Source organism: Poecilia formosa, unplaced genomic scaffold, assembly GCF_000485575.1.
Source record: "Poecilia formosa unplaced genomic scaffold, Poecilia_formosa-5.1.2 Scaffold468, whole genome shotgun sequence".
Taxonomy (NCBI): Eukaryota; Metazoa; Chordata; class Actinopteri; order Cyprinodontiformes; family Poeciliidae; genus Poecilia; species Poecilia formosa.
In genome coordinates, this window is record NW_006800407.1 from 163,911 (window position 1) to 186,491 (window position 22,581).

At 40.8% G+C, this 22,581-nt stretch overlaps 1 protein-coding gene across 3 annotated transcripts in view; it reads left to right on the forward strand.

Moving 5' to 3' along the window:
- The window catches only part of baz1a (bromodomain adjacent to zinc finger domain, 1A), a 31,171-nt gene that overhangs the window by 6,180 nt on the left and 2,410 nt on the right, over positions 1-22,581 (forward strand). For 2 of the 3 annotated variants that reach the window (XM_007578137.2, XM_016664109.1), the window contains 25 exons: positions 290-388; positions 644-731; positions 816-926; positions 1,766-2,002; positions 2,084-2,179; positions 2,775-2,913; positions 4,875-5,006; positions 6,065-6,385; positions 6,841-7,006; positions 7,363-7,455; positions 7,815-7,894; positions 8,064-8,176; positions 8,694-8,929; positions 9,012-9,241; positions 9,972-10,090; positions 10,172-10,326; positions 10,443-10,588; positions 11,446-11,517; positions 12,138-12,223; positions 12,320-12,484; positions 12,576-12,799; positions 12,871-13,050; positions 13,133-13,311; positions 14,951-15,138; positions 17,801-17,888. In XM_007578137.2, coding sequence (XP_007578199.1) covers positions 290-388; positions 644-731; positions 816-926; positions 1,766-2,002; positions 2,084-2,179; positions 2,775-2,913; positions 4,875-5,006; positions 6,065-6,385; positions 6,841-7,006; positions 7,363-7,455; positions 7,815-7,894; positions 8,064-8,176; positions 8,694-8,929; positions 9,012-9,241; positions 9,972-10,090; positions 10,172-10,326; positions 10,443-10,588; positions 11,446-11,517; positions 12,138-12,223; positions 12,320-12,484; positions 12,576-12,799; positions 12,871-13,050; positions 13,133-13,311; positions 14,951-15,138; positions 17,801-17,888 — 3,743 coding nt within the window. The remainder of the gene's footprint in view (positions 1-289; positions 389-643; positions 732-815; positions 927-1,765; positions 2,003-2,083; positions 2,180-2,774; positions 2,914-4,874; positions 5,007-6,064; positions 6,386-6,840; positions 7,007-7,362; positions 7,456-7,814; positions 7,895-8,063; positions 8,177-8,693; positions 8,930-9,011; positions 9,242-9,971; positions 10,091-10,171; positions 10,327-10,442; positions 10,589-11,445; positions 11,518-12,137; positions 12,224-12,319; positions 12,485-12,575; positions 12,800-12,870; positions 13,051-13,132; positions 13,312-14,950; positions 15,139-17,800; positions 17,889-22,581) is intronic. The other variant, XM_016664110.1, reaches the window with a different exon arrangement.

The window sequence follows — 22,581 nt, forward strand, 5'->3', positions numbered from 1 at the left end:
ATTGAATTGTATAGTTTGATGAATATCGCAATATATATCATATCGTTGACAGAATATCGTGCATCGTATCATATCGTAATATTACTGTATCACTACAGTCCTAATGGAAACATATATTAACTGACAGAATATTTAAAGAACTGCGTACAATTAAAATAAACAAAATTATCCAGGCGAAGATTTAAAATTTAGGACATAAAAGGTTAAATAATATAGAATGGCATTGGAACAAGGCAGGTTGTGTTGACACAATAAATCTCCCCTTCTCATAAACTGTTTTGTGTTTTAGTGGAAAGAAGCCCTTGAGTCCATCAGCGTTTAATTACAGAGTAAGGATTGTCAAGGATGAAAACGGCGAACCTTTCACGGTCAAAGCCAGTCAAATCAGGTAAGAGTCTAATCTCATAATTCGTTTTTGTAAACTAATTGAAGATGCTTACTCTGAGAATTCCAGAAGGGACACATTTCCAAATCCAGCCTGCTCCATAACAAAGGATCAAACATGATGTACACCAATCAGCCTTCAACCTCATGGATGTGTCAATGTGGAAGCAGACAGGAGATCGGCTCTGAAGGACTGGAGTTTGAGACCACTGGTTCTGATTCTAAACTAGTTGTTACTCTGTTTGTTTGTTTTTCTCAGTCGCAAGAAAACGACCCTATCCAGAGAGAGACTGAAACTCCTCTTCAAGCAGCATTGTGAGCCTCAGAGGGGATGCATTGTTCTAAAGGTAGGAGCTCCATTAGTGTCACCTGCTCTGCAGGAAATGACTGTAGATCCTGTTAACTCACAGTGGTGTCCGTTTATTTTTTAGCCTTCTACAGTGAGGAAGTACAGGCTGTCTGAACAGACCTTCTCTCAGTTCTTCCCTGATGATCCCCCCATTTTCCCCTTCAGCCTCCACTCTAATGGCTCCCCTGGACAGGTATGTGCACCACGCAGGATGATGAGAGGCAATGCTCATTTCTAATAATAACAATATTAAGACCTCAAAGAAATCTGGAACTCTTATTGGCGAGAAAAAACTGAATATTAGTCTGTCTTTTCTTGTTGGTCAATTCTTTCTACTGTAGCAGTTATTACTGCTTGATAAAACACTAGCTCTTGTTCAGACAATGTTTCTGTGTTCATGCTGAACATGAGGCTATCAAGTCTTGGTCTAATCTTCTGTTCGGAGCTTGCATCAACACGCCCTGACTTACTCAGATACTAGTAGACGGCTTTAACGGTTTACATCTGACGTTAAAACATCTGATCTTAAAATCTGGGTCAAATGGTCACATCTATTATCTTGCTCTACAGGCAAATAATGTCAGTGTGCTGTCAGCAAGAACTTCAGAACGTTGGCTAATGTTTCTAGAAAATCATAAATGCATTTAATTACCAGAACTATATTAGGCACACATTACTATGGCTGGGATTGAGTCTCGTCAAATGTTTTGGTGGCTAACATTAAGGCCAGTAATGAGATCTAAGAGAAGTATTCACAATATGTGATTTCTTAAAGCTCAGGATCATATGCAATAAAAGACCAAGGGGAACCCATTTAATAAATTAGAATGTTATTGAAAAGTCAGTTTGTCAGGAACTTTACCAGTAAGTGAACTTTCCAAAGTCCCAAACAAGAAGGTTGAAGTTATCTAAACTTTGTTAGTCATCTTAGAAAAAGCTGATGGAGGATATTTTGTCATTCATTCAGTCTGAAATGTTAAGGTGGAATATTTCCAGTCTATTTAAGGCCTTATTGAGTGAACTTGCTTCCAGACGTCGTCAATAAATGTGCTGGAGGAGAAGCTGATGCTGCTGCAGAGGCGGGAAGAGATGGCTGCTGCAGGCTATGAGAAGGCCCGGCTGAAGAGGGAGAGGGAGGAGGCGCAGGAGGCCAGAAGGAGGGAGCGGGAAGGCAAAGACAGGCTGAGGGAGGTGCAGAGACAAAGGTTTGAGGAGGAGAAGCAGAGGAAGAGGGAGGAGAGGGAGCGCAGGAAACTGGAGAAAGACAGAGTGAGTAACTGGAAACATCAAAGACACTTTTCCAGTTTGGGAGGAAAACTTTGAGCCGCAATTTTACCAAATGATTGACAGGAACGAGAGAAGCTGAAGGAAGAGAAGAAGAAATATGCCCAGCGACTGAAGCTGTGGAACAAACCCAGAGAGGACATGGAGTGTGAAGACTTAAAGGTCAGTGAATGCAGCAGCTTCAGAGGTTGGGCCAACAGATATTAGCCAACATGCTCATTGAACTACTTTTAAATGTAGAAATATCAACCAATCAAAGACAAAAAAAAAAAATAACAACAACCAGATGTATGATTGTTGTTCACTTCACTTTAAGAAAAATGTAATTTAAATATTAATATTTTATCATTTCTAGCACAGTAGGAAAATAATAAATTAGTAGGCAGACTGTTGCTGAATGTTCTGCTAGAGTATAACTTGTTTTTCTTGATCAGTTCTGATGATACAAAATATGTTAAAAACATCCACTGTTTTTTCAATGAGAGTAATACATACCAATATATTTAAAAATATGTGTGGAGTTTAGTGATACAAGTGGTACTACTTTATGTAACTGATGTCCTAAAGACACATATTACAAATGGGAATGTTTTTAAAGAGAAGTGAATGCTGTGCCATGCAGTCACAGTCAGACAGTTTAAAAAATGAGTAAAAAATAGTTTATATCACTTTTACTTAAGGGACATGGAATTTGAAGAAAGGCTTAATTTCCTGAATTCCCTTCATACAAATGTAGAATATCTGTTTGTTCTAACAGGAGTTGCCCAGCCCAATGCCGGTGAGAACCCGTCTTCCTTCCGAGCTTTTTGGAGAAGCTCTGATGGTGCTAGAGTTCCTGCGAGCTTTTGGTGAGGCCTTTGACCTGAAAGATGAGTTCCCTGAGGGAATTACTCTAGGTGAGTATTCGTAAGTATTGGTCTGGAAATGTTTATGAATTCAAACCTACATATGCAGGTTGTTCTATTTTGGAATGATGTTTTTAGTCTCACAATCACCTTTTTTAATTTGTTCATGTGCAAAAACCTTAGAGGGTGCACTTTCTTTTTACTATTGCTATACATTACAGGGTTTACCCCAGAAAACTTGCTAAGCCCGGTGGTTGGGACGTCGAGGCGCCCCACCGTGTTTTTGTATTAAAAGATGTTAAGTTGACAGGAAATGTAAAAGTATTACTGTTTAATTATATGTTACGGAAAAAGATCTCCAGTGAAATGCTATTTAAACCCACAACTAGTCTAAAAACAACAAATTTGCACTTCTGTTTAATCCAAATTAAGTCAGCGGCTCCATCAAGACCCCAGGGCTTCAGGGGCCCCTTAAACGCTAATATTTCAAAACAGATCACAGATGCATAAATGTTTATTGAGATCATCAATGCTGTTAAATTTTATTCAATTGCTTAGACATACATAAGTTAAAAGATTTTAAATTAACATTTAAATGCAAGATTTTAAGGAGCTGGCAAGTTTACTTTGTAAAACTTCAAAGAACAATATTCATAGTTAGATTGTTTTGTTACCATAACAACAATCTGATGCTGTGAGTTTAATCTTTGAATTTACACAAATTAGTAAACTGCCATTATAACTTATTGCTTTTTAGGCTGACCAGTTAAGCTACTCCCCCTGTCCTAGATTTCACTAAATCTAACACAGAAGCTGTTAGAGGTGCTGATATTTTTAGCAGTAAGAGGGGCCCCTTAGTCAAAATCTGCTCAAGGCCTCATACAGCCTTGGACCGGCCCTGCATGATAAGGTAATCCGCTGCACTGCGCAGAGATGCGCAACAAACGGGAGATTTAATTGAATGCTGCTTCAGTAGCTCTTTCATTTTGTGTCTGTTGAGTTTTTAATCGTCACAGAAACTATTCTGGTTGGTCAGTTTATGGGACGAGTTTCTCAGATCTCCGTGCGCCGCGCGCATTAACTCTAAGTAGACAACACATTTGATATGGTTTGATGCATCGTGTAACCGGAAAAATAATACTACAAATAATGATAAAATAATATAAAATCAGCGTGATGCGTGACTCTGAGGAGAGCGTTAAAGCTCCTCACCAGGCTGAACCTGCATGATCAGGTTAGAGCTGCTCCTTATCCACAAACCCTCCGGCCAACCGGGACCACAGACATGAACTTTACAGGGAAGACAGACAAACAGACACAGAGCCACACGCTGGGCAGCGTGTTGAGATGTAAACGCCGCATATTCGTTCACAAAGATGAATCATTCTCACCACTCCACAACGCACCTCAGAATTCACTACAACTTATTCCTGCGGTTCACATGGAGCTGCGCAACCAGAGCTAACGCGGCGGGTTTTAAACTCTTACCTAGAGTTCTCCAAAGGATCATAATTCCTTACAGTAGGTTTATGTAAACATCCATACAGGTCAGCCTGTGTCCAGTTTGAGTGAAAGGAGGCGGCAGCGCAGAGGCAGAGCGCAGAGGCGCCAGCTGTGTGATTGGTCCACACTGTCGGCTTTAAATGCATAAACTATACACCTGTCCTTTAGGAATAAATCTGTTCTGCTAGTGAAATGTCAAGAGCAAAAGAGACGCTTGCAGCCTGACTTTAAAAAAAAAAAAAATTGTTTTCTTTTAATTTTCCTAGAAACGTAAACAAGCAACGCTTAGCCTGGCAGCGAGGCTAGTAAAGCATGGCGGGCCGCCAGGCTTATAATACACTGGGGGAAACCCTGCATTATACTGCTGTGCATTGAGTCCCATGGGGTTTCTAGTGTTTTGCATTAATATTAGAAATTATTTCTTTCATGAAATGGAGTTTTGATCCAAGCTGTAAGTGTTTATTTCCAGATAAAGTGGTCTGTCTAAGCAGATTTCTGTCCTCCCACAGAGGTTCTGGAGGAGGCTCTGGTCAGCACTGACCCAGAAGGTCCTTTGTGTGAGCTGCTTTTCTTCTTCCTGACGGCCATCTTTCAAGCTCTGGATGAGGAGCAGGAGGAGGTGGCCAAAGATCAGGCTGAGGGTGGGACACACACTGATCAGTCCACTATGATTCCTACATTAGTACCGGTTCTTCATGCCATCCTTTCTTGTGTTTTGTTTTAAATTGAAGGGATCCTGTTATGCAAAATTCATAATAGGTCTCCTTTGCATGTTTTTGTGTTTTCATTTATATCTCTATTGCTTTTAAAAAAACAAACAAACCAACAAATGCTTTAACCCAGTGTTTCTCAACCCTGGTCCTCACCGCCCCCCTGTCCTGCATGTTTTAGGTATTTCCCTTCTGCCACACATCTGAATTGTATCTCTGGGTGATTAACAGGCTTCTGCAGCACTTGATGGTCATGCAATAATTTGAATCAGCTGTTCTGGAATAGAGGCCCATCTAAAACATGCAGAGCAGAGGGGCGGTGAGGACCAGGGTTGAAAACACTGGTTTAACCAATCACCAATTGGCAGTAATTTATTGTTTAATTTATAATGTATAATTTATGTCTAGAAAGCAAGTAGTTTAAGAAATTTTCAGAATGTAACATCACAATGTCTGGAATACCCTGCCGCTCACCTGGTAACCCCAGCGAAGTCCAGCCCGTCACTTAGCAACCCAAGCTGAGCTCCAGCCCATTTGGTCAGCTAGTTTTTCTAATGTATTCGCAAGTGTTTTGTTGTACATTTACCATCCAGACACCACTTGCTGCTTTCTTGTTGGTTGTGCAGGAGGCTCCACTACTGCAAAGATGTATGGTTGCATAATCGCGCATCTGTTTGCAGTTGTTTTTTCATGTGAATGTAAACTTGATATGGGGGCGTGGCCAACAGCAGCTTATTTGAATTGAAAGGGATGAAAGCCCTAAAACAGCTCCTTCTGAAAGGAGCTCATCATAGTCAGAACTAAGACTGAAATATCACTATCTCAGAAGGATTTTGTACAAAAAAAATGTGATGAACATCTTTTGTAGCCTATTGACCTTTACTTTAATAGGTCACCTTTAAGAACTATAAAGCTGCCAGGAGGGCTTTGCACCCCCTGTGGCTGGATGCTGCCAGTACATCTGATGTTTCTCTGGTTCCTCCCTGCAGACCTGTGGGAGGCTTTGGAGGACGACTCTGATCCCACTCAGTCGGCTCTGACTGCTGTCGCCTCATTGGCTGCAGCCTGGCCTCAGCTGCATCAGGGATCAGGGCTCAAACAGCTGGACCTGGACAGCTGCACGCTCTCCGAAATCCTGCGCCTCTACATCCTAGCCTCCGGCGCCGATTGTAACCATAGCAACGCAAAGTTCCGCTACCAGAAACAAGGTGGTTTCACGGTCATGGATGACCCATGCGTGGAACTGCGATTGTCTGACCCAGCGCTGCTGAAAAGGTTGTCCTGCACTCCAGTGTATGACCTCACACCAGGTCAGTAACTTGGCAGGAAGTCTTTAGGCAGGACAGATGAGACGATTTCACAGTGAGCAAGATCAGTAAAGACAAAGCTGCTCTTACATTCAGATAGAATCTACAACACAGACAGACTGAAAGATGTACTTTGAAATGCCTTGCTGCTGAAATGTGCTATACAAATAAAATTTGATTTGATTTGAAAGAAAAGTCTTTGCCTCTGAAAATCTGACGTTTGTGCAAATGATCACTGATGCTAACAAGGAGTTGCTCCTCTGTTCCTCTATGTTTATATGTGTTAATATTAAATGCTCCATAAGTCAGTTTTTATTAATGGCAGTAATCAATTCCTTATAAACTAGTCATCCCTTTATGTTCCTTGCAGTAATCAGTCCACCCTTCAGTTTATAGAGATAATTCAAAGTGAATTTTTAAAAAAATCAAAGAAAAATGGATAATATTTTTGTTTGCAGCGGAAAAACTGAAGATCCTTCAGGCTCTGGTGGGGAAGCTGTTGACTTTGGCTTCCAGCAGAGATCTGGTAGAGGACTGTGTGGATGAACAAAAGGCAGCCAGGCAAGAGCTGAGAGAGATCAGAGCAGAACAACACCGCCGAAAGAGGGAGGAGGTCGCTCTAAGGTAGGGAACACACACCCTGCTTGTCAGTATCATTTGTTCTCTGACCTCTGCTTTGTAACACTAACATCCTAAATCAAGACATTTCACTCTGAGTTTAAAGTTTAAAAAAAAGGGTACATTGACGTACGATTATTATAATTATATTTGATTATAATTATAATTATAGACTGATAATTATATTTGATTATAATTATAGACTGATAATTATATTTGATTGTCCCAAGATGAAATATGTGTTCATTTAGTTTGTCCTGTTGTTCTCCAGGTAAAGGGAGCAAAGATGAAGATGGGCAATTGTTTTTTACTTCTCATGTTTTAAGTTTCCCATCTGATGTGCTTGACATTTTTGTTTTTAGGGCTCGTGTTCGAAAAGAGGAAAAGCTGAGGGAGCAGGAGCTGAGACTGAGGGAGAAGAAGGAGCGATTGAAGGAAAGACTGCAAGCTAATGGGTATGGAAGGAAGTCTTCACCCAGAATGAGGAGGCTGCATTGCTTTTCTACACAATCCTCACAGAGCTGCTTCATGTCCTATTGTTGGATAAGCATTCCGTTCTCTTTGTGTGTGGATTTTCTGTCTGCTTCTGTGGAATTGTTTTTAAAACTGGATGTGTTTACAGAATACAGCATGTCACCTTTTTCTTCTCCTGGTGATTACATTAAAGTAAACACTGAAAACTGCTTCTGGGAATGACAATCAATACTTTCAGCTGGCTTGGAATTGAATCACTTCTGGAGAAGGGCTAGTAGCATTAAAGCTGTAAATGGTGGAAATGATTGGTGTTCTGAAGTCCTGTTTCCTCTGTCCTCAGTGAGACGGCTGCTGAGGCTGAGGGAGAACAGCGCGATAAGAACGCTAAAAAAAATGCTCCGTCCAGCACACTGAAAACAGGTAACATCTGATCCCCAGCAGGGCATTTTGACTCAACATACTGCACTAATGGGTAGAGGTTTTCAGCTCAAGCAAACAGGACAATTATTATAATTATAGACTGATGATTATATTTGATTTGTCCCAAGATGAAATATGTGTTCATTTAGTTTGTCCTGTTGTTCTCCAGGTAAAGGGAGCCAAGATGAAGACGGGCAACAGCAGCAAATGCATTCTGATTCAAAACCCTGCGGCCTGACCTCCAACCTGAGCCCAGAGGAGCTGGAGAAGGAGCAGGAAAAGGTCAGGTGGTCACTTTTTTAAGGAGAAATGACGAGCATGACACAGTGACATGATGGAGGCTGTTGCTAGTTGAGTTTCCATTAACCTTAAAATTTAGCCAAATGAGCGTTCTGAAAACAAATACACTTATTGGAAACATGGCAGTTGTGAGAGAACTTGTGTTTTCTTGATTAAATGTTTTTCGATAGATTGAGGGGATTTTTTTTCCCGGCCTTATATAAATTAGTGCATTTTCCAAAACTGTAATGGAAACACTTTTCACATCACACGAGTCACATGATCAACAACAGTTGTTACTGGCAGAAAAAACAAAGTGGTGATAGGAGGGGCAAGGCGCGGAATGTTGTTAATGACCTAATAAGTTTCACATGAACTAAATTCCAAAATTAATTGCAAAATTCATTTTTGTTTTTGACATTATTTGAATACCAACAAAGTTTTATGCACACATAAAACTGGAAATGGAAAGTCTGCTAGTGTGTATTTTGTGCTTATGAGGTCTGTGTCTTCCTGGCAGGTTCAAGAGTTGCTGCAGCGAATCCAGAAGGCGGCCGCCTGCACCTGCCTGCTTCCTCTGGGTAAAGACCGGTTGTTCCGCAGGTACTGGCTCATCCCATCAGCCTGCGCTCTGTTTGTGGAAGAGGACTTCTTTGGCCTGACGGAGGACATGCTGCTGCCACGCCCCAAACCTTCTGAAGACGCTGCAGCTAATATGGAGGAAACAAAAGCCGAGACTGAACAACCTGGAGAAAAGTGGGTGTTCATCAAGTATCTCTGAGAGCTTAAAGTTTAAAGAGCTTCCTAATTGTGATTTTCTGATTTCATAACCTGACAGTGCTGGTTCCAGCCTCAGTGCGCATGGAGTACCAGTGAACCGTCCCAACCAGTGGTACTTCTACAGCTCCATAGAGGACATAGATCAACTGATCGAGGCTCTAAACCCTCGAGGTCACAGAGAGAGCAGCCTGCGGGAGGCGCTGCTGCAGGACAGAGACAAGCTCCAGCTGCTGCTGCAGAGCTGTGACCAGAGCAAATACAGGCTCCTCACCACGCAGCCGGGCAACAGTGAGTCAACCTTTCTGTCCACATATGATGAGACTAGCTAGAAATCAGCACTGTTTTCTCTAGGGAAGCACTGACCCACTTTTTCACTACCAATACCAATATCTGAGGCAATATTGGCCCATACCGGTCCGATACAGGAAAAACGGTGCTGAATTGACTTAGGCAAGACAAATTTATTTGCATAGCAAAATCATGTACAAGACAAGTCAAAGTTCTTTATGGAAAAATGTAATGATTAAAAACGGGCACAAGTTAAAAAAGATAAAACAAATGGAATACAAGGGAAAAAAAGACTAATTAAATTAGAAGTAAAAGATTTTAATAAAAATTATTTCTGCTGTAATTTGCATGGCTAAAAAACTTTTTTTTAAACACAGACATAAATGTACTGAATTATAAATTCATTGCCAACTCTGCACCAGTACAGCTCACTGAAACACACCATCACCGGCTGGTCAAACATGTAAAAATAAACTTTCAAACCATATTTCAGATGGTTCATAAATTGCAATTAGGAATTGTAAATTGAATGTAAAATAATAATAAAACATGATGTCACTCAGAGCACAAAGTATAGAATTGGACTGAATAGATCTGCCCTTATGGATTGGGAACATTTTCACTGATACCCAATCTACAATTTTTTTTTTTTTTTCAATATCGTCACACACATTAAAATCAGATCGGTGCCTCTAGTTATCTCTGAGACAGCAGCTGTTTGTGTGTCCAGGTGAAGCGGAGCACTCACCCTGCTCTGCATCAGCTGAGTCCCGGATGGAGGTCAGGTTAAGAGACCTGCTGCTGGACCTGGAGGACCGCATCCACCAGGGGTCCCTGGGAACCCTGAAAGTAGGCTCAGCTGCTTACAATAACAAATGACCTGTAGCCTCTAAGAGATTTCAGATCAGTTTTCATTTTGGTGTTGCTAAGGTAATGGACAGACATGTTTGGCGCTCTGCGCTGGAAGAGGGAAACTACGAGCTTCTAGCGTCTGAGGCCAAAGAAAACGGCGTGATAAACGGACAGGTGGAGCCCATGGAAGTGGACTCTGGCCACATAAAAATCAGAGACAGAGGCAGTGACAGGTAGTCTGTGTGCTCAGCATGGCTTGCTGCACGCTTATGTGATGGAATGACCTCAGTTTTCTTGATGAGAGGTGCGTGTGCGTGTGTGTGTGCGCGCGTGTGTATGTGTGTGTCAGGCTGCAGGAGCTGAAGTCCGAAGCCACGGGGAGGACCAGCGGCAGTGAGACTCCTCAGGTGATCAGCAGCTCGGTTCGAGTTCTGGCTCAGGCCCTTGGTCATATTGAGCAAGGGATCGAGAGACGCTTCCTCAAACCTCCACTGGGTGAGTCTGCAAGCCTTGTTCAGTGGTCATCTGCTGATTTCTGCAGTTTCCAAACACACAGAGCAGCCCTCCCACACATCTCCACAACTCAAGTCCTTCACACTAGTCAGCAGCAATTGGCAAACATCTGGTGGCACTGTGTATCAGCTGAGCTCATTATAGGAGCTACTTATCAGAGTAATGCTGGTAAAAATGTTGTGCATGCTTGTGATTTATTATTTATTTATATTTAGTCATATTGGACTGTCTTGTCACTCTTAGGTATAAGAGTATATGTATATATTTTATAAACTTTGTCTCATATGGTTCTATTTGTATTATTAATATTTAATACCTCAGGTGGAGTAGCTTATCAACGAATAGGCAATTTCCTTTTGGGGATCAATAAAATATATTCTATTCTAAAGGGTTAATGGAGGAGCCATGTTTTAATGATTTCCTGGAGGCGGAGTTTCAGAAAGAACAGCAGTTTAAGGCAGCAGAGGCTCTATTTCAAGGCATTAAATTACAATGTCAAATTTCCTTTTAAGTTGTGTATCATTTTTATAATCGAAGGTAACATGGTTACTTGATTATGCTATAAAATGGCACTATGTGCCTGAAAAACACGCGTACTGCCCCTTTAAATAAAAAGTTGAACTGACCAAATATTATTGCGGTGACTTTTCTCTCTGTTAAAAACTGATGATACAGCAAAATCCTTCAGGTTATGTGGATGGACTTTTCAGTCACTGTTTTTCGCTGATCCAGTTTGAATTGGTTTCAATCCTCTGTGTTTCTCTCTGCATCTCTAACTGTAACAAACTCTGTGTGGTCGTCTGAATGTTGCTTTCACTGTGTGTTAATGACACTTTCAGGTGACGAAGACTCAAAAAAGGACCAGAAAGTTAAGAAGAACAAGAAGAAAGACGACGATCAAGCATCTGATGGTAGGACTTCAAATCATTAAAAGGGATATTTTAAACAGAAATGATGGGGTTCTGTAAAGTATGTTTCTACTTACTCAATACTTGGTTGGGGCTCCTTTTGCATGAATTACTGCATCAATGGCGTGTGGGACTTGCATGTTCTGACAGCTGCCCTCAGGTCGTCTGCCTTGTTGGGTCTGGTGCATCTCATCTTCCTCTTGCCTACAGCCCAGAGATTTTCTATGGGGTTAAAGGTCAGAGAGTTTGCTTGCTCATCAGAAATCGTAGTCATTGAAGTGGCTTCCAAAGCATCACAGACTGTGGAAACTTCTCTCTGGACTCTAAACCCCCAATAAATGTCCTCAAATTGCTTCCATGTTGGTCCATGAGGACGTCGGTGTCATCATAACAGTTAGAGTTTTAAAGCAACATGGATTTTGTCCCTCTCTTCTCTTCCTCTGAAGAGAATGGGGAAGAAGATGACTCTGAAGATTTCCAATTAAATGATGACCTTGATTTCCAATTAAAATGCAAACTTTACCCTCATCTGAAAAGAGAACTCTAGACAACTGAACAGCAGTCTGGTTTTTTACAGCCACTTCCAAGTAAGATGGTACTACTGCCTCTTGTTTCTTTGCTAGATGGCAGCAGTGATGGCGGTCGGGTGGGTAGGACGGTGCTGGACCGATGGAGGGAGTCGCTACAGGCCTGTTCAAGCTCTTCTCAGGTCACTTTTTCTAACTCGACGTCACCGTTGCCAACGTCTAGACATCCAGACTGGTTGTGTGAACACATTGCTGTACTTTGTGTCGAATCCATTCAGGTGTTTGTTCACTTGTCCAGTCTGGAGCGGAGCGTCCTCTGGTCCCGCTCGGTCCTCAACGCCCGCTGTCGCGTCTGCAGACGCAAAGGAGACGCAGACAGCATGCTGCTGTGTGACGGCTGTGACCGAGGACACCACACCCACTGTCTGAGGCCCCGCCTCAAGGCAAGCCACCGTCATCCATGACTGACATAGCTGTCCTTCCACCAAACATATTTGTTAAGTAATGAGGGAAAATGATCCGACTCTCCTTCAGCATGTTCCAGAGGGCAGCTGGTTCTGTCCAGACTGCCGACCCAGACAGAGATCCAGCCGCCTTCCGTCCAGACAGCGCTCCTCCATAGACGAGGAGGAGGTGGAGGAGGAAGAGGAGGAAGAGAATGGAGAAGAAGATGACTCTGAAGAGGAAGAAGAGTCGGAAGAGGAGGAAGAAGATGATGAGGAGGAAGATGAAGAGGAGGAGGAGGAGGTAGCTGTGAGGTGAGCATGGAATGGTTAGTCATGTTTGTTCAGTTTTTAGTCAACCCAAAGTAACACTTTCCACTCTGCAGTGCCAAAAAGAGCCAGGCTGCACCTCCCAAAGGCAAAACACAACAAACCACGCCCAAAACACAACAAACCACGCCCAAAACACAACAAACCACGCCCAAAGGTCAAACTGCCACGCCCAAAGGTCAACCAGCTCCGCCCAAGAGCAGCACTACTTCAGGGAAAAACTCTTCAGCCTCCAAGTGTGTATTATTTTTTTTTTTTTTCCGTAAAAATGCCGACTCTTGTTTGTTTTTTCGCTCAGTAACATCTGTCCCCAAACAGAACCTCAGGGAAGAGAGCTTCTGCATCCTCATCCAAAGCAAACACGACACCAAGCGATAGAGCGCCGTCTCGCTCAGGACAGCGTGCCAGCACCCGCCTGAGTAATGAGATTCTCGCCCCAAAGAGCAGCGTGAAAACTTCACCTGGTCAGAGGGAGGTCAGCAAGAAGCCCTCAGCAGGTAGAGCAACAGATGACCTCAGCACATGAAAACACCAAAAGGCATAAGACATGGAGCCATGAAAGTAAAAAAAAACAAAAAAAAAACTTTTTTTTTTGTTAGCTTTACATCATGTTATGTTATTCCCTCATCAAAAACATACCAGGAGTGTCCACCTGGATTTTTTTTTATGAATGTTTGAGAAATTCTTGAATCTCCTACGGCAACCATTCAGCTGTGCAAAACACCTGAGTGGACCTAGCTTCACCTTCGAGGCGCACCTTCTCCTCAGAGCTGCAGTTTCCACGCTTCAGAGCTTCCGCCTCACAGAGCAGCCCTCCCCCACTCAACTCCTTCAGACTAGCCAGCTGCAATTAGCAAACAAGTGGAACTGTGCATTAGCTGAGTTCATTATAGGAGCTACTTCTCATAGCAACGTTGGTAAAAACCTTGATAAAGGGTTAATAGAGGAGCCATGTTGAGATGACTTTCTGAAGATGGAGTTTCAGAAAGAGGCATTAAATTACAAAGTCCAATTTCATTTAAGTCATAAATAACATTTTTATAACAACTGAAGGTAACATATCATATTTTACCTAATTGTGCTATAAAATGGCAATGTGTGCCTGTAAAATACATAACACTGCCCCTTTTAAGGATTAAAATTGTCAAACTATGAAGTCGTACTATTACTACAGCTTTGTTTACTCTGTGGACCAGAGCAGTGCTGTGCTCCCAAAAAATAATGGACAGATCAACTGTGTTGTAAAGCGTTTCAAATTTTAGAAGTTTGTTGTTTTTAGCTGCAGATGCATGTTAGTTTTCTTATTTTAAAAAAATTATTGAATTATTTATTTGCATATTTAATTCATTTGTAGTATTGTATGGAAAATGCTCAAGTGGTTAAATGAAAAAATCTGAAGATTGTGCCAATTATTTTCTGTCAGAATAATTTCTTCCCAAAATAATTGTTAGTAGCAGTCCTAAAACTGACCTGCAGCGTTTGTTTGTACTGACTTAGTATGGAGACTGAAGTATATGTTTGTCTGACACATGAAGTAGGTGAATTATTTTCATGTTTAAATGTAGAATTTATTCACAAGTATGTTTTATTGTATTTTTAGTGCTTAATCTAATCAGAGGGCTCAGTCTGCAGACGATGTTGTGGTTATTAGTGTGTCACTTCCTTCCTATCTGTCTGCAGCTTTCAAATCTTTTCAAGGAAAGTCTGGAATGAAATCATTTCTTTCCTGATTATCTACCATAAATTTGTGATATGCTCCTATGAACTTAAAAACTTAAGAAATTAGCATCTGATGAAGTAATTTGCGTTTGTTATGAGAACTGGACAGGAATCCTGGACGTTCCACAGCAATGTCTGTCGCTTAGAAACACATTTCTGAGCTGTGACTAAGGACCCAAGTACACACACACACACACACACACACACACAACACACAGAGATGTCTGACACTGAAAGACTTTTACTTGCATGTGCCTACATTTCCTCTTAAACCAACAATGGGCTCCAAGGTCAAACTGTATTCTTGAGATTTCCTGTTACAAAACGACAAGCAGCCTCCATGTCACTGCAACACATGACCATATGATCCATGCAGCTAATCCTTCTGAAATGTTGTGTCCCCGTTTCCTCCCACAGAAGCTACACCTCCCAAACCATCAAAAACCGTCCTACCAGTTCTCTCAGTAATGTCTTCGTCCTCCAGCCGACGCTCCTCTGGGAGAAATCAGGGTGTCCACGAGCTGTCGGCCTGTGAACAGCTGACTGTGGAGCTGGTCAGGCATGAAGACAGCTGGCCTTTCATGAAGCTGGTGTCCAAGACTCAGGTATACAAACCTTCAGTATGGAGGATTTTTAGCTGGCTGGGTGTGGAGGCAGATAATGTGGACTTCAGCAACAGATGTATCCCCACACCCTCCCACCGCTTTCACTGAGCAACTCCTGAGTAGGATGGAGTTGGGTTCTGGGACTGCAGTGAGCCAGAAGAGGAAAACCGTAGTTAAAACGCTTCTTCATTTACTCCTGAACAAATATGAAGTCCTGATTGGTGCTGAGCAGCTCTATTGTAGTTCTGTTCTGAAACCCAGACATCAGGCTTCTCTGGGTGTTTCTCACTTAGCTTAGCCTTCAGACATGTACAGCTGTGGTGGGGGATTTTGTTTGTATTTTTTGCCCATTTACATTTGTTATGATTAATTACATAAATATAGAATTGCAGATATGACTTAAAAGTGAAGTGTGCAACCTTTATAAAAAATGTTTTTACATACTTATTAAAACTGTCACCGTGTTGTGACAGTGTAATATGAGGTAAATAATCTGTGAAAATATCGACCTCCTCCTACCTCTGCTACTATTGCCATCTAAAGAAATGCACCGTTTCTGACTAAATCAACCAGTAACATCCAGGAGGCGGGTCTTAGCACTGTCAATCAAACTCATGTACTCACTGTTCAATTTGCTAATGGTGGAGAAACAACTTACTGTTACAGGAAAACCTTTTATCCACTGTCATTAGTAACCTTAACATTCATGACAGTCTGTGCTACGTGTAACGTAGCAGAGAGAAAAGAGGGTTGAGCAGTGACGGATTGAGTCAGTGAATCTAAGGTACAAACTAGAATCAAGCAGCATCCTTTCAAAATGTTATTACTCATAAGCATTCTAAATTAGCTATCTGTTGATTGCATAATGAATAAATTAATGGATGAATGAATATATTTTCTTAATCCCCAGGGAGGAAGTTGACATTTCAGCGCAGCCTGTTCAAAGAACAGAAAACAAACATAAGACATGGGTAGACGGGTTTCTGAAGCTGCAGCCTTGGGAGATGCTGCGCTTCCGTTAGACGAGAAAAACATTAAGGTTGACGAGGGCAAAAAAATTATCTATGCAAAAAACCCTCTGAACATGAAAATCAACATATTGATGACATAAAAACACAGGCTTTTGCAGTCCACAAACAGTTTTTGAAATTCGTCGGAATATAGATGTGAAAGACGGTTAATTTCATTGTTTATATCAATCCATTATTTTTGGAGAATATGTCATTCCTAAAAGATATAACAGTGATGGGCATAGGCCTGTTGCGATAAACGATAAATCAATTAATTGCACGATATATTAAACCTATCCACCTCATTTTAATTATCGGCTCTATCGTCTCTTCCTGCCTTTTTTCTTTCTGTTGATGACGCTGAATGAAAAAAGGCTAAGCTCCGGTGCTCTCCACTGACCCTCCCTTCCTCTTTTCCTTAGTTTAATGTCCAGCTCACTCTACACTAGTTGTCGGCCGATTGTCGGCCCATTTTCAACACCTCAGAGACCACATTAGCCACAGACATCCGAGGTATAACGGTTTAATCGGGTTCGTCATGCCGTGTGGTGTCCAGCCACATGGGCACAAAATAATGGCTACAAGTCCAGTTAACTAATTTTAAAATCAGGCATTAATCAATGCTTTACTAGAATCTACCTGTGATGCATGTGGCTAGAGTCAGCGTAAAGTTCTGACTGAATGAAAATCATTATAACCTATTTATGTCACATTAACGAAGAACAACTGAAAACTTACCGGGTTTATCAACTGCAGTAGCAATTTGGCTCCAACTCCTCTCCTTGTCATTTCTATATTCTTTGCATGAAATGTTGAATAAATATTAATGTTGTTTGCACATATCTCCGATGTCCGATGGACTTCGGGTTGCGCTGTGTCAGCTGTTTGGGATTTCCTTCATAATTTCCCCTCAGAAAGCACGGAGGTGAATCCACACTTTCTGATTGGCTACCTGTCGCATGCAGTGTCCAGTCGGGTAAAACCCCTGATTTAAAGCGTCCACGACTATCCACTGTAACACACCACACACTGCAGGATGATCGGTTACGAAATCACCAGCGACAATCTTAGATCGGCCAACTTTCTAAGATTGTCGTAAAGGGAAAATAGCGGCAAAAAAATCGTGTTGTGTGAACTACTGCATTAGGTGGTAGGATGTGTCCATCTTCTCTATTTAAATCTAGTGATTACTGAAGGGCAATATAGTATACAGACTTCATAATCTGCACTCTTTTGGTTGAATGCAGTATTTATTTCCACTTTGGCTTTTTGTTTAGTTTTTATTCAAGTACATTTTTTGTTAATGGAGACTGAGAATCCATTTTATTTTTGTTTTTATTTATTTAGTTTATTAGTTCCAGTGTTATGTGTTCTTTTGAAAATAAAGTGTATCTATCTATGGCAGGAAATCGCATGCATTATTAGTCATTTCCATTAAATCAGTGTCAAAAGGTCTTGAAACAATATTATCGTTTATCGCAATAATTTTTTAGAGAATCGCTCAGCAAAATTTGTTATCGTGACAGGCCTAGATGGGCATTCTGACACCAGTTTCTCCAGCATTGACTATTTTCTAGTGAGAACTTTGAAGTGGAGTGATAAAATAACGGCTGTAGTGATTCTAAGTTTCCTCCATGTTTGTGTGGTTCCAGGTTCCTGACTACTATGATATTATTACGAAGCCCATCGCTCTGAGCACCATCAGAGAGAAGGTCAACAACTGTGAATATCAGACAGCAGGTGAGAAACAAAACTATGGATCATTAGAGCTTGAATCTTCTTGGCTTGCAGTCAGTTCAGAAATAGTTTTGGTTTGTGATTAAAAACCAAGGTGATGTCATTGCCGTACACAATGACATAATGCTGTTTGTCTTACTCAGACAGACCAAAGGTTATCCCTTCTAAACTTTGCCAGCCAACAGAAATAGACGCAGCTGAGCAGTTCATCTAATGGCAGTTTTCCATTCTATGTTAATATATGGTTTCACTTTGCATGGGGATCATATCCTTATTTTTCCACTGCTTCTCAGAGTAGGTGGGACCAGCTGCTGATTACAGCATGTGAAGTTGTGTTAACCTCAGACTACAGACAGTTTAAGTACCTTTATTAAGTTCTATGTAAATAATTTAGCAAGGTATGAATGTATTCAGAGCGTATCAGAAGAACTAAGTTTGCTTTTTTGACTTGATATGCAAAGCTGGACAATAAATCAATAATATCACAGTAGACACGTGATCAATATTGATAGGTAATGCATCTGGTAGAATATTCAATATATAGAATAATCACTGAACTTCAATCCAGAACCGCACAGCATTCTGGGGGATGTAGGCGGAGGAAAGGCTTTAGCTACTCAACCTCTCACAGCAAGCTAAGCAAGGATTGTTGGCAACTAACTCACTGAATAACTTGCAGGAGTTTGAGGTTTCATCACCATGCCTCACAAATGCTTAAAGATAAAAAGCAACGGAGAGAAAACTGTGGATAAAACAGAAAAGGTTGCTATACTAGTATTTCAAATATTTAAAACAATAATCTAATCAACAGTTATCAATATCAATAATTATGGACATGGACTAATGTGAAATGCTTATATTGTGATACATTTTTCAGCCATATTGTCCAGCCCTGTTATGTACAGCAGTGTTTTTCAACCACTGTGCTGCGGCACACTAGTGTACCGTGAGTGATCGTCAGGTGTGCCGTGGAAATTATCCAATTTCACTTCCGGACTATAAGCTGCTACTTTTTTCCTACACTTTGAACATGCAGCTTTTCTTTGGATTTTTCTTCAACCACCAGGGGGCTCTTTAGCAGGAAGTGAATCATTGGAAGTCAAAATTGGAAATCAAAGAAGAACGAGCTAATTTTCATTTGGAACAAGCACATGCTAGCAGCAGGCACGACGGAGAAATGTTTTCAAACTCATATGATGCAGCTTCTAAGTTGAGGAGTGTCGATCTGGCAGTACAGGAGGGAAATAAAGCCGCTGCACGTAAACTCGGCGTGAACAAAACCGCATTTGGAGACGGAGAACTGCGTCCTTAATATATCCAGCAGTTATTAGGACGCAGCCCTCTGCTGCCCTCTGCTGGGTCCTTATGGGAAACCGAGAGCAGCAGAGATACCAGCGGCCTGTAGACCGGTGCGGCTGATATATGTAAGTTTCCGGGGGGTTCAAAAAATTTGAAGGTACGGTTTATAGTATGGTGCGCTATTTAAGACCAATACGGTAATTGGTCTTAAAAGATTTTTTGAAAACCAATTAATTATCTGCAAATAATGCCATCTTTGAGTATCTTTGCTGTAGTAGTGACTAGCAGCGTAATCATGTAATTTTCTTACCACTAGATAAGGTACAGAGCATTTTACATTAAAACAAGAGAATTAGTGTATTTATGCATCACACAACAGTGTTGTGGCACTGTTCAGGTGTTCAGGTATATTTTTGAAGTGGACATGTTAAGTGCAATTTGAAATAAGAAATGTAAAATATGATAAAAAAAAATTTTTTTGTGTTTATTTGATTCCTATTCAAGACACTTTGATAAGAATGACTATATATGTAATATAGGCGGCTACAGAGTATCTTTGTTTACATTTTTGGTTGGTGGTGTGCCTCGAGATTTTTTCAATTAAAACAATGTACCTTGGCTGAACAAAGGTTGAAAAACACTGATGTACAATGCTGTATTTACTTGAATTGTTCCAGGTTATCAACCAGATGTTGGTATCAGAGAAAGGTAACTTAAGTACAAAAATCAGTTTTCAAATGATGATTCGGTTTGATAAAGGGAAACAAATTTGAGGTGCTCCATACAATGGAGAACCTAAATACGACTGCTGACCCTTTGATGGCACCAGCTAATGCTGGTTATGTATGAATGATGCAGAGGAGCTCAGTGAGCTATAATGTGAAGCTTTTCTAAATGTTTGTGCACAAGATTTTTCTACTGTAATCTGTGGGTCAGAAGTTTACATACACCCATGATCAAGAATGTTCAATTAATTTGAAGCATTTATACAACAAAAACAAACATGTGAGTCCATCACTAGTGGGAGAACTGACTCATGGTATTTTGCCAAAGACAAAAAAAAGAAATCCTCCAACCGCTAAATAAAATACGAGTCCGTTCCATTTTCGTTTACATTTTGTGAAGAAGGAAGTTTCGCTCCTTGTTTTCTTCAGAGGTTTTCATGTTGTTTCCTTAAGTGGTTCACCCACAGACGAGGTGGAGGAAGGTTTTCCAAAGGGTTTGACACAATGCAGTCTGAACAGCATCATCTGAAAATGGAACAAACATTGCAATTTTGATCCCCATCAGGTGGGCCAGCTGTCAGCGTTTTTTCAACACCAAGAAGGTAGTTAGGTTGCTCTGCACTGAACTTAATAACTTCATCTCGAATGACATCAAGCTAAAGGTAAACATCGTTGGTACTGAGAAAACTCAGCTCCAAACAGCTGTCTGTAGCATTCAGTCACCTCCATGGGAGTCTAACAGGAGACATAAGACCACTCACTGGGTGTGTGTAGAGGCCAACATTTACACATTCAAATAAATGTAAATCAGTCTTGAATATGAGGTCCTCCTGCCTGCATGGTCAGAAATCAGCTGGAGACGCTCATAATTGTTAAACTCTGTGACTACGAATATTTTACCTGCAAAATCAGACATTTATTAATGCTGTCCAGCATTGTCATGACTCTCACATGCTATTTCTGCTTAAAACATTTCTAAATGCTGTAAACTAGGCGTGGGCAATATAGATTTAAAGTTTTATCACAATGTTTTGTGGTACTACTGTAATATGATATGATAAAAGTGACAATAAGAACTATTTCTTTCCTATGTTTTATAAAGCCACCCCTACTGTGAAAACAGAGACACTTGGAGAAAGTGTACATCACTATGACAGAGTGAAGTGTTACACACACACACACACACAGTGCTGTTTTGTGTGTGTGTGTGGATTAAAACAGATAGAAATGCTCATAAATGGTTTCTATTGGCAATCTTCATTAGGTCTTGTATTCATGCAGCCATATTGGATATTAATCACATGGTTGCTCAGCAGCTCCAACTTTCTTACCTGCAATTCTCACTTCTCTGGTTATTTTTGCTTTAGTAACAACAGAACATTTAAAACTTTATGAAACACTTTTATGTCAACGGATTACACAGCAATGAATGTTACAACTGGAACCAGCTGTAAAATAAAAATAAAAAACTATTCAAACCATATGGTTACTGTTCAAATTTGATCTTCGCAATTGGGATTTCTTTCATGGTGGTGAAAAATGTTTGGAGTGTCACAGTGGTCAGCAGTGGCGCCTCGCAGCTAGATATGGGATTGATTGACTCGTGATGCATGGAGTTACCATGTTCTCCCTGTACACACCCAGGTTTTTTCTGGGTACTCTGGCTTCCTTGCAGAGTACCCAGTACAATTGGCTGATTAATTTAGCTCTCTGTATCACCCTTCTCTGTCTGTGTGTGTGGCTGATCATGGAATGTGATAATAGATAAAACAGTAATTCCCCTTTATTACTTGGTTTCAACAATTTCCCTGCTGATTAGAAAAAAAGCTAAAGACTGAAGCTGCTTTCATGGTTTCCATCACTCGCTGCTGTACTACTGGCAGTGAAACAGACTCTTAGCATGATGCTACCACCACTATGCTTGACAATAACAGAACACTCCTACCATCAAAACCTCAACATTCTTCTTGTCATGATCAAACAGCCCAGTCTTTGTCTCGTTTTTCTGAAACGTCTCTCCAGTAGGCAGTGTTGTCTGTGGGTGTAGGTCCAAATTTCAGACGTGTCTGAACTTTTCACTTTTGGTATGAACACTTCGCTTTTCCTGTCATTGAAGGGATCAGATGAGGAAATACTTTGGCATTATTGGATTTTCCAACCAGATGATTATTCCAAACACATCCAGTCTGGTTTTGGAATGGATAGAACTGACATTGAGGTTCCTGACTGGCCTTGAACTCATGCCTGTTCAACATTCACATTACTTTTTACTTAAGTTTATTGAGCATGTTTATTTTTTTTGTTTTAAGGAATGATTGAAAAACATTAGAAAATCCCCATATTAATGATGTTGATGCCCGTGATGAGTGGATGTTTTTTAATGATCGGTGATCAGTCAGAAAACTGCAGTCAGTTCACCCCTACATTCAGTGCTGCCGCCATGTTGTTTTGTTATGATACTCATGTAGTGATGAAATGTCAGAAGGCATTAAGGAGAAGGAAAATACATATTAAAAGGGTCAATTTAAGGGTTTTATAAATCAATATTGGGCCATTCGAAGAAAAATCAATTCAAACCGATTAATAAATCCAGCCGTAGTGTTTATTATCCCTAGATCTGCATTTGTTATTGAAGTGAACAAAGCCCATGACTGTAAATTCTGTGTGAATGC